This window comes from Hemibagrus wyckioides, linkage group LG03 (genome assembly GCF_019097595.1).
Source record: "Hemibagrus wyckioides isolate EC202008001 linkage group LG03, SWU_Hwy_1.0, whole genome shotgun sequence".
Taxonomy (NCBI): Eukaryota; Metazoa; Chordata; class Actinopteri; order Siluriformes; family Bagridae; genus Hemibagrus; species Hemibagrus wyckioides.
The window spans coordinates 9123729-9135356 of NC_080712.1; the positions used below are offsets into that span (position 1 = coordinate 9123729).

The 11628-nt window shown below is 36.9% G+C and overlaps 1 protein-coding gene across 1 annotated transcript; it reads right to left on the minus strand.

The window, feature by feature from the left end:
• Positions 1-6138: 6138 nt before the first annotated feature.
• LOC131346510 (caspase-6-like) lies at positions 6139-9516 on the minus strand. Its single transcript, XM_058379969.1, has 6 exons — positions 9345-9516; positions 8383-8520; positions 7891-7967; positions 7618-7793; positions 7176-7320; positions 6139-6418 (listed from the first exon to the last, which is right to left on the minus strand). Exons 1-6 carry the CDS (start codon positions 9371-9373, stop codon positions 6195-6197), a joined length of 789 nt encoding a protein of 262 aa, XP_058235952.1. The 5' UTR covers positions 9374-9516; the 3' UTR covers positions 6139-6194.
• Positions 9517-11628: the final 2112 nt, after the last annotated feature.

Below are 11628 nucleotides of genomic sequence, written 5' to 3' on the forward strand. Positions count from 1 at the left end.
ATTAACAACAAATTAATAAATTTTAGATTAAACATAGGACATCAGTTGAGACGTTGTTGAGAATTAGTTCATGAAGACTCAGGTCATAAGTTAATGGATAATTAGTCTCCTGACAGGATATCAATCATTGATAGTGTGACTCAACTTGCAACTCTCACTAATCTGCTAGCATGTAACATTAGCATTTAGCATTATAAACATTAAAAACTGTAATTGAATATAAAAACAAATAATTCTGGGTTCATATCATTTCGAATCTTCGCCATGAGGCGATAGGTGTGTCCGCATATTCTTCAGAAGCTGACACATCAGTCCACTAATGTAGATAAGATAAATTAAGTGGAACTTTATTGTGGTATTTGGCCTGAATATGTTGGCATATTACCTTCAATGCGTCCAACCAATGACCTGCTCCTTCACATCCAGCACTCTGGCAAAGCAGTCATGTGTTTTACATAAGCAGGACTTAAGTGTACAAAAGTTATGAGACCTTACATGCAAGTGAATGAGAACAATTCTTCACTTTAAAGATTCGTTCAAATACACTGATTCGTTCATGAACAAAACACCACTAACACCAATGTCTAACTTGTAAGTACAGTGCCTTACATAAATATTCATCCTGTTTAAGCGGTCCATACTTTGTAGTGTTACAACAATCAATATCAGGCTAATATCAGACAGCAAGTAAGAATAACTAAAAGAAACAAAATTACAGCCTTTTTCAGGAAACTCTGTCATTCACTTTGGAGCTAAAAAGACCTTGAACTTTCATAGGTTTATGAGCAAAGCATATCAAAGTGAATCTGACTACGTGTCATGAATCTAGACATGACACTCAAAAGCAACTTTTTCGGAACACCAAACAAAACAGCCTCGATTCTTGAGAGCATGGATTCCACAAGGTGTTCACTGAAGCATTTCTTATTATCAACTTTAATCAATATAATATTCATCTAATCATAAAATGATTATTAAATAGTGCTTCATCTAAAACAGGGGTCGCCAACTGGCGGTCTCCGCTCCGAATCCGGACCACGAGATGTGTCCATCCGGACCGCAAATCCTTTTCATGTAATGAAATAAATATATGGCAAACACTATTTTCTAATAAAATGTACAGCTCAGTAGAGCGCCATGGGTTGCTACTATAGTTACCATGCTCACTGTCCCTACGTTCACTTCAGACATGCACTAGAGCAGAGAGCCGTGCGAAACCAGATGAAACTTTCAACTTTGAGTGAGAAACAATGGCATTCTCAAAAATAAGGAAAGTTGACGCTGAAAACCGAGGTTTCCGAGATGAATGACCGTGCCGGAGGTCACTTAGGACTTAGGAAAGTGGCACTACACACCTTGAGCATGTTAGGTTCAACATATAGCTGTGAGTCAGCATTCTCAACATTATTAAAAGAAAAAACAGGTCAAGAATGACCAATGAACATTTACATTCCAGTTTGAGGATTGCACTGACCCCATTCCTCCCAAGATTCAAAGTGATAGCTGGAATGGCCAGAGCCAATTTCTCCCACCGAAGTTCTCAATCAGAAAACGTATGCAGTTTTGCAGAAGTTTTATGCTTTCACCTTTAAGTTTAACTTGGTTCAGCCTAACAGGCAATTTTCTTTAATTTTAAGTGAGTTGTTATGGACTTAAAGAAACAGTACAAATTAACAGATTAAGGATTTATTGCACTGTTTCATTTTTCCAACACTGGCACTTTATTTTTGCCTGTTTGTTTTTCTGAATGATATTGCTGATGATCTCCAATGCAATGTGGAACACAGAAGAGAGCAGTGTTCAGCATTAAATACATGTACATTTAGTTAAGTAGAGACAATACATGTAAAGATAAAATGTGATGTGAGATTTCTGTGTTTTGTTTTGTTTGACCCAATGAGGTTTGCATCATTAATTGTGATTGTTCAGCAAAAAAGTTTCAAAAGAAATTGTTCCTTTTATCTGTTATATCGTGTCCAAAAAAGATGTTGTTTACACTCATTTGTTTAGTCTGGCAAAAAGCATCAGTTCATGTTTTAAGGTATATAATTGTCCAGACCTCAGCTGGCAAGAAGGGTTCATTTACTGGACCTCAAGCAGTTTTAGTTAAAGTATCAGAGTATGTAGAATAACAAAGTATGAAGCTTTATAATGCTTTGACCATGTCATTGTATTTGCAGTTTTTGCTCAGCAGAGGTCCTTCTTTTCCTTATATGGTGAATGCTTTTATGATAAACATCATTCATACTCACTCAAACATGTGGGGATATTTCACTGACTGCATTGCTCGCTTACCAATAGATGATCAGTGTTTAGAATAATTTATAATCACACTCTCTGGTGTCACCCAAATAAGGATGAGGTTCCCTTTTGAGTCTGGTTCCTCTTAAGGTTTCTTCCTCTTACCATCTAAGGAGTTTTTCCTTGCCACAGTCGCCTTGAGCAAGCACAGGCTTGCTCACTAGTTTTTTGTCTAACATCTAGGACATTTTGCACTGTTATTTGTTTCTTATGTCCTGTTTAGCTGCTTTGAGGCAATGTCCATTGTTAAAAGAGCTATAGAAAGAGAGTTGAATTGAACAGATGATAAAGGTACATTTTTTTTCACATGTTAATGATGCACACTTTTCTTCACTTTGTGAGGAGAAAAAAATCTATTTGAAGCAGGTACAGAACTGACTTTCCAAGTTATTTATTTATTTATTTATTTATTTATTTTACCAATTCCCAAAAATTCAATTTTTTGTTGCTACAAAACTATTTAGTAATAACACATTTCTTTTGTGTGATGCTGCCGTCTGCTTTCGATGTCTTAACCAGAATGTGGCAACCTCAGCTTTGTTTGTTGGATTGTTTATCTGAAACAGTCCACTTTCAGGAAACAATGATTCAGCAGGTTGTTACGGTTAATATTAACTTCTCGCTTGTCCTTTCATTTTCAATTTGTTGTTTATTTTAGCTTGTTGATTTATGATCTATGCACCTCCAGGTTTCAGGGTTTGGTCTTGATCTAGACTGTTAAAGAGATAATTCTGGTGCCAGAACACTTGCGAAAGCAGGTTACAGAGCTGGAAGTTGACCTCACAGGCACACCCAATACAATAACAAATCCAACTGTCCAGATGAAAACAACTATTCAAATTGTTGTGGGGGCCATGCTCAAGGGCCCAACGGTGGCAGCTTGGTGGTGCTGGGGCTTGAACCCCGATCATCCAGTCAACGACCCAGAGCCTTAACCACTTGAGCTACCACCACTAAAATTACATGTTTCTAACATAGATTTTACAGTAAAGTAAAATATATATAAAGAAAATGTGTCACACTTGTGCACATGTAGAATTTAAACATTATAAGCAACTGTTAACAAGTATAGTAATTGATAGTAAAAAAAATAGTAATTGAATACAAAAACAAATAATTCTGGCTTCATATCATTGCACATCTTCACCATGAGGCTTTAGGTGTGGCCGCAAATTCTTTTAATGTGGTATTTGGCCTGAATGTCATGCCTTATCTCTAAATACTGACTCAGTGCCATTCATCAGCAAACAGACTACCAGTTGGTGTATGGAGATTCATCACAAATAAAAAACTATGTGTGCATAGAGTCTACATGCTAATAAACTCCCACTGAAATGCTGCTGTAATCCAACACAAAAGTGTTTTCCGACCAAAATGCTTTTCAATGTCCATCATTAGATTTTGATGACTTTTTCATTTAGTGTGAATGACTTGCTTGGTCAGGGATACCAACAACAAGGACTGTAAATACACTGATGAGCCAAAACATTATGACCACCTGCCTAATATTGTTTTGGTCCCCCTTTTGCTGCCAAAACAGCCCTGACCCCATCAAGGCATGGACTCCAGTAGATCCCTGAAGGTATGCTGTGGTATCTGGCACTAAGACCAATAGAAACCTCACCTTGCAACTTACAGGACTTAAAGGACTTACAGGACTTAAATGATACTCTTGATGGATAATGACCACCGCAGACCGGGAACACCCCACAAGAGCTGCAGTTGTGGAGATGCTCTGATCCAGTCGTCTAGCCATCACAATTTGGCCCTTTGTCTAACTTTCAAATCATTGCTCTTGCCCATTTTTCCTGCTTCTAACACATCAACTTTGAGGACAAAATGTTCACTAGCTACCTAATATATCCCACCCACTAACAGGTGCCATGATGAGATCATCAGTGTTATTCACTTCACCTCTCAGTTCTCATAATGTTATGCCTGATTGGTTTGAGTAAGTAAAAATGATTGTTATCTGCACACATGCTTTTGTGTGATGGGACTATAGTCTGGAAAAAAGTGATCATGGTCATATGTAGCTTTTACATATTGATATAAAGTCTCTGTCATACCAAAACTGGCCCCAGGATGTCACATGACAATGTCAAATGTCCCACTGATCACATAAGTCATGTTAGTTCCCATCAGCACTCCTATTTCCAATTCTGTTTTCTGTGTGTTTGTTTCTTACAAAAGTAAGCTTTTGTTGTTGAATTTGTGTGATGGCATAGTCTCACATTTCACATAGTCTCAGTTTTTAAATGTGCGTATTTCTGTTGAATTTGTTTAACATAGCCATTGTTTGACAGAATACATTGTTGGACATTGCATATTTTACTTGAGCTGAAACATGTTGAGCTCTGAATTGTTCTTTTCAATGCTGTAAGTGATGAAGATGCTACTTCTACAATGTAATGTAGATGATGCAAAGTGTTTTTTTATTATTATTAGTTTTATTTTTTCACTTATAACTCATAAGTACTGATCTCTGCTGCCACTGGGAATCCAGGTATTTTCCGTTTTATGTTATGCTTTGCTCTCTGCGTATTTTTACCACGGCACGTGCGTTTTTTTGATTCATGTCTTGTGTCTGCATGTTTGTTTGCGAAGTATCAGTGATGTATCCTCGTGATCACTGTGTACCAAGTGTTTCCTGTTTTCTGTTTGCCATAGTTTATTTTGATCCCATGTTTTGACTTTTGTTCTGTTTAGCAACTTCCATATTTTTCTCTTGTCTGTCTATGCCATTTTGCTGATCACCCTACCTCCTAAATGTTTTAAAATTTCGACCTTGCGTTGTATTTTGAATTATTTGCTATCATGTGCATTAAAGACATCTACACTTGCACCACATGATGCTCTATATTCACGGTTTCATAGTTTGTTTGACATTCAGGGTTATCTGACTACCGTGTTTATTAATTATCTTCATTTCCTGTTTTTTTCCAGTTGTTATTGTGAGTACACGATCAGGCATAACATTATGAGCACTGAGAGGTGAAGTGAATAACACTGATTATTTCCTCCTCATGGCACCTGTTAGTGGGTGGGATATATTAGGCAGCAAGTGAACATTTTGTCTTTAAAGTTGATGTGTTAGAAGCAGGAAAAATGGGCAAGTGTAAGGATTTGAGTGAGCCAAATTGTGATGACTAGATGACTGGATCAGAGCATCTCAAAAACTGCAGCTCTTGTGGGGTGTTCCCGGTCTGCAGTGGTCAGTATCTATCAAAAGTATCCTTTAAGTCCTGAAAGTTTACAAGACTTAAAGGATCTGCTGCTAACATCTTGGTGCCAGATACCACAGCACACCTTCAGGGATCTAGGGGAGTCCATGCCTCGACAGGTCAGGGCTGTTTTGGCAGCAAAAGGGGGACCAACTCTATATTAGGCAGGTGGTCATAATGTTATGCCTGACGAGTGTATGTGTGTTTAATCTCAGACGTTTTCCCACAAGTTATAATGAAAGACAGCTATGCAGAATAAACAAGAGTGCTCTAATCCTGAACTGTTTGAACAATATTCATTAATGATTTCCTTGACATGCCTATTATGAAATAATATTTGAATTGGCAGATTTGCATAAGTCAAACATAATGTGAGTATAAATCAACTCTCTAACCACAGTGCTTTAATCACTTAGATATCTGTTTAAGCTAAGCAACTATTATGGCAATTGTTTCCACTGCCATTTTTTCTATTTGTTATCATTTCTAATAACCAGTTCAGTGCCTGAATCCTGGAGTTATTTTTAGGCATCAGTTCATGAGGATTAAGAAGATGATGATGATTAATTGTGGAAGAAAAGACACACCTACAGATTAAATTTACTCACTGTCATTGTTTATTAGCAAGTAAGTAGTAGTAGTAATGTACTACTGGGAATTGGTTAGTTACTATTTCTTGGTAAAATAGAGTTTTTTAGTCAGCATAGATGTGAAACAGGGCATCTGTTTTTTTTTCTCTCCATCTTCTGGGTACATGTCACGTTGAGAAACCTTCAGGTTGACCAGCGTCAGGAGCTCGGTGAACTCCAGAGTTGATCCATGCTGTTGCAGTGTTTCACATAAGTCCTGAATATAGTATGATCCCAGTTGGGGATTGCGAATGGAATAGAATCCTATTAAAGAAGACATGAAAATCAGTGTCCAAATAGTCCCAGCTAAGGAGTCTTGAAACTTTATTTAACCAGGATAAAAACTCGTTGAGATTAAATCACTTTTAGAACAGTGACCTGTCCAAGAAGGCAGCAACAATTAACATATTAAAAAAGATGTTGGGTAAATAAGAAAGCTAAATTAAAAAAAATCAAATAAAATTAAAAATAAAAAAAAATAAAAAATAAAAATCAAATATGACAGAAACAACTGTCCAAAAAAGTTATTTATAAGTGCCATAAATTCCATAAGTTAAGGGAGTGCAGTAAGTTTGATAAGGCATTTAAGGCAAAGACCTTTTTTCTCCCAGCTCAGACCTAACACCAGGAACGAGAAAGAGTCAGTTTTAGTGAAGATATTCATATTTTATAGATATCATGGATGACAAATAGGTAGGTAACAAGCCACATACTGATTTAAAAATAAAACAGTATCAATCGACTGTGTCAATATACTGCAGAGGGCTTGTTTAGGGCACATTTTGTATCATTCATACCGAAAATGAAATCTTCTACTAATTGTTTTAATGCATGAAAGACAGTGGGCTTAGCCCTGCAAGTCAAATAATACCTTTTTCACCTTTACATAAGAGTTATAAATGGAAATTGACCACCACCACTTTGGTTAAGAGACATTAACCTGGTGCAGTCGCATAAGCTTGATATAGTAAATAAACTTCACAGGAGTTTCACATTTTCCTTTTGTCTCTTTCATACTCACCCACTGCTGAAGAGTAACACATGAGGAAATCTGCCCCTGCTGGAATGGTGTAGATGTTAGCTGCTTCCTCCACCTCGTCCTTATCATCATTATCCCCTCCTACCATGCCGGTCACAGGATCTTCATACTTCTTACCAGCACATGCCTTCATTCACAAAAACACAGATGTTTGGTTTTATGAAAATTTGTTTGGAACTATATTTGTTTGGAATTTGATTATGCCGGTCACAGGATCTTCATTTTTTTTTTTTTTACCAGTACATGCCTTCATTTTCAGAGAATCACAGATAATTATATTTCTAACAAAATTACAGCATCTCTGTCTGTGTTGTTATGTCTGTAGTTTCCTTCACATGGAATTAAATGACCGATGTGTTTGACTGATTTTGATTGGTTTACTGTACTGTATTAAAGTGGTGTTGCTAAATGATGTTAGAGTCACCTGAAAGATGAAGATCTTGGGCTTCCCTATAAGACTCTTGCACTGATCTCCTCTGAAGAAATCTGAGATTTCCTTAATGCTGATCATATCATCGTAGGCAGAAATTTGCCCTTCATCCCCATGAGTCAGAAAAATGCAGACAAAGCAGTCGTCATCTGTGTGGTCCGTGTTTGCAGCTGTGGTCAAATATTATTATTTAGGTTGAAGGCTGACACATTTTTGCATTACATTTTTATCAGTGTTTAGTAACATGTTAAAGTGAGATGGTCAAACCTTTATGTAATTCGTGTAGCACCTCCTTCTTAGATTTGTCATTGTAATCGTTTACTTCAAATCCTAAGGCCTGAAAACTTAAATGAAAGTAGGAAAAAGTTGTAAAATGACTGTAATTTTTTGTAGTTTCATGTTTCATTTAATGCCATAGTATTTTTTTTGGGGGGGGGGGCAGCCTGGACACCCAATTTACATGACTTACAGGACACATAGAGAGGGTATGAACACACAGAAAACAGAAAAATCTGTCTCTCTGTCTCTCTCTCTCTGTCTCTCTCTCTCTCTCTCTCTCTCTCTCTGTCTCTCTCTCTCTCTCTCTCTCTCTCTCTGATCAGAAGCATACCACCTTATGGCACGGGCATGTATGACTGGCAAAGGCATGTGACTGGTGAAGCAGGTGGAATTTTAGGGGAATCTTTCAGGTGTCCTGTAGGTATATGGATGGAAGGATGGATGGATGGATGGATGGATAGATAGACAAAAAAGACAAACCTTTCTCTGAGGTTGTCTCTATCTTTATTTGTGCCAAGACGTTTATTAGAATCTCCTTTAAAGTTTTCCTGGTTGAAGATAATTGCCTTGCCTCGGTTCTTGTGGTTCATCTTGTACTCCATGGGTGAATCATTTTTTCTGGCAAATAAAATCACATAATATACTTTTTAAATACAAGACTACATATGTGAATACAGCGTTTATGTACAAAAGTATGTGGACACCTGAGTACTACACCCTATGTGATTCTGGAATATTCCATTCCGAAACCACATTAATATGGAGTTGTTCCCCTCTTCGCTACTATGACAGCCTCCATTCCATTCCTCCATTCAAAGCCTTCCAGGAAGGCTTTCTGACAGATTTCAGAACGTGAGTGTGAGGGTTTGTGCCAGTTTATGCGTGAGAGCATTAGAGAGTTATGGCAGACGGTAGGGCATTGTGCAGGACAGCCAACCTTATCAAACCATGTTTTGTTTGCATGGAGCTCACTTTATACTCAGGCATTGTCATGCTGGAAAAGGTTTGGGCTAGTGATAAAGCATACAACAGCATATGGATGTATTGATGAGATGTCCACATGCTCTTAGCCATCTTGTGTAACAAAAGCTACAAACTAGCCTGATGCAGACTTCAAGGTAACTGCTAATTTCACTGTAGGGAACAAACCAAGTAAAGTATAATGTTTAAGATGTTTGTTTTTTTTTTCAGAGTTAAGATGGAATTATATGTGACTTTAAAAAAAAATCACAAAAACAGATATAGTAAAATATAAAGAGATTAATAAAATATGAGCATAAATGAACACTTGGAATGCTCTGTACAATAATCTAATGCAGTAGCTTACTTAGACTTATATATTGGAGTCATATATTTTGATATATATTTTACATACATATATTTTAAAACTATTTTAAATCTGCATTAAAAACTACTTTAAAACAAATGATCAGTCGTTTTACCTTTTAGGTTTCAGGCATGCCCCAGACATTTTGTCTCTTCACATCCTTCACACACAAAGGATAAGGAAACAAATGCAAAAATGTCGGCCGAAATGGCATTCAGACTCCACCTACTGTAGCTACTTATTATTATAGCAGTACACTTTTGAAACAAGTCTGTTTTATGGAGAAATAAATATTTCTTTGAGTGGCAAAAAAAAAAAACCTGTATTATCATGGAAAAGCAGGGTTTTGTGTCCTAACATTTAAAGGACATTAAAATTTAAACTAAATAAACACAAAACTAAATACAATCTTGACAAAATTTTGATGATTTATTATTGAATAATAAGCCAGCAGAACCAGTGGCAACTCTCTGAGATGATATGATTAAGAGAAGACTAATACAGAAAGGAATGAAAGGCATGAAAACTTACCTGTTACCTGCCACTAAGCAAATGAGTAACCTTACCACATAGGATTTATCTACTGTAGGCCCCGCCCCCTGAAAGCTACTCTCACAAATTACTCACCAACTCATGCAGAGCAAACCGTGTCGAAATAAAAACAATTCAGAGTTTAAACACAAAGCAATACATTGAATGGTACTAAACACAGACGTCACAGGTCACTAACAAACTTAAAAAACAATACAGATCAGATATTCAAACCACTTACTGTATGTATTTAATGTCTGAAAACTAATAATGACCTGTGAATAATTCTAAGGCAAGCAGTTCAGTATAAGCAGTGATTACATTTATAACATCATTATAATCAGTTAAATCAACTTCCTCGTTAAGTAAGTAGTCGACAGTACACCGACCAGGCATAACATTAAGACTACCTGTCTAATATTGTGTTGGTCCCTCTTTTGCTGCCAAAACAGCCCTGATCCGTCATGCACTGTGTATTCTGTCACCTTTCTATCAGAACCAGCATTAACTTCTTCAGCAAATTTGAGCAACAGTAACTCGTCTGTTGGATCGGATCACACGGGTCAGCCTTCACTCCCCATGTGCATCAGTGAGCCTTGGCCGCCCATGACCCTGTTGCCGGTTCACCATTGTTCCTTCCTTGGACCACTTTTGATAGATACTGACCACTGCAGACCGGGAACACCCCACAAGAGCTGCAGTTGTGGAGATGCTCTGATCCAGTTGTACAGCCATCACAGTTTGGCCCTTCGTCAAACTCGCTCAAATCCTTACGCTTGTCCATTTTTCCTGCTTCTAACACATCAACTTTGAGGACAAAATGTTCACTTGCTGCCTAATATATCCCACCCACTAACAGGAGCTATGATGAGGAGATCATCAGTGTTATTCACTTCACCTCTCATTGTTCATAATGTTATGCCTGATCAGTGTATTTTTGTATCTCATACCTAAAATGAATAGACTTACTGAATTTCCACATTAATGGAATAAATCGGAAGGATACAGTATACACACATGCAGCAGGTGTACTAACACGAGAATATGTTTTGTTGGAGACAAAAAAGCACTAGTATTATGTGCAAAGTTATAATCATTTAGGATTATTAAATAATAAATAATTAAAAAAATTAAAATAAATATAAATTATAGAAAATACTGGTGTTACATCAGACAGTAAATAAAGAATGAGAGTGAAATCTGGAAAGAGGCACATTAAAAGATGTTTACTTCATTTCACTTCACTCTGGATTTCGAAAGAGCTTTGAGCTTTGGTGTAACTTTCATAATAAATAATTAATGATGTGACTTCTACAGTACAGAAAGGAGAACAATTAATGTACTCTTCTAACTCCAAAGATCTGATGACTATTTATTCTGTTGTTTCTACTTTGGGAATTCCAGCTCATGTTCTATAGTGTGTGTGTGTGTGTGTGTGTGTATGCAATGCAAACCCTAAGCTAAGAAACCTTTGCACTATGAAAATGAAAATGAGATAGGTTCTAAATAAGACATCTATTGAAGCTCAGTAGAGCTGTTATTATTATTATTTTTGTATTTGCACATCACTTTTACTGTTGCATTCACAGATCTCATGAAGATACTGTACATTCATTCTGTCATTTTAGTAACTGTTTTATCATTGTCTGGAACAGCTGGACAATGTGTGCCACATCTTTTTTATTGTTTTCTTTCCTGTTATCTCACCTGTTTCCCATTAACCTTAATGTTTATCCCTAGATCCCTGTGTTCCTGTCTTTGTTGGTCATTGTCAAGGGTGTAACTTTGGTTTAAGGGGGGGTGGGGGTGTTTATCCCATTTCCTGCATTTACATACATTTAGGGACCATGGTTATACAAAATCCAGGA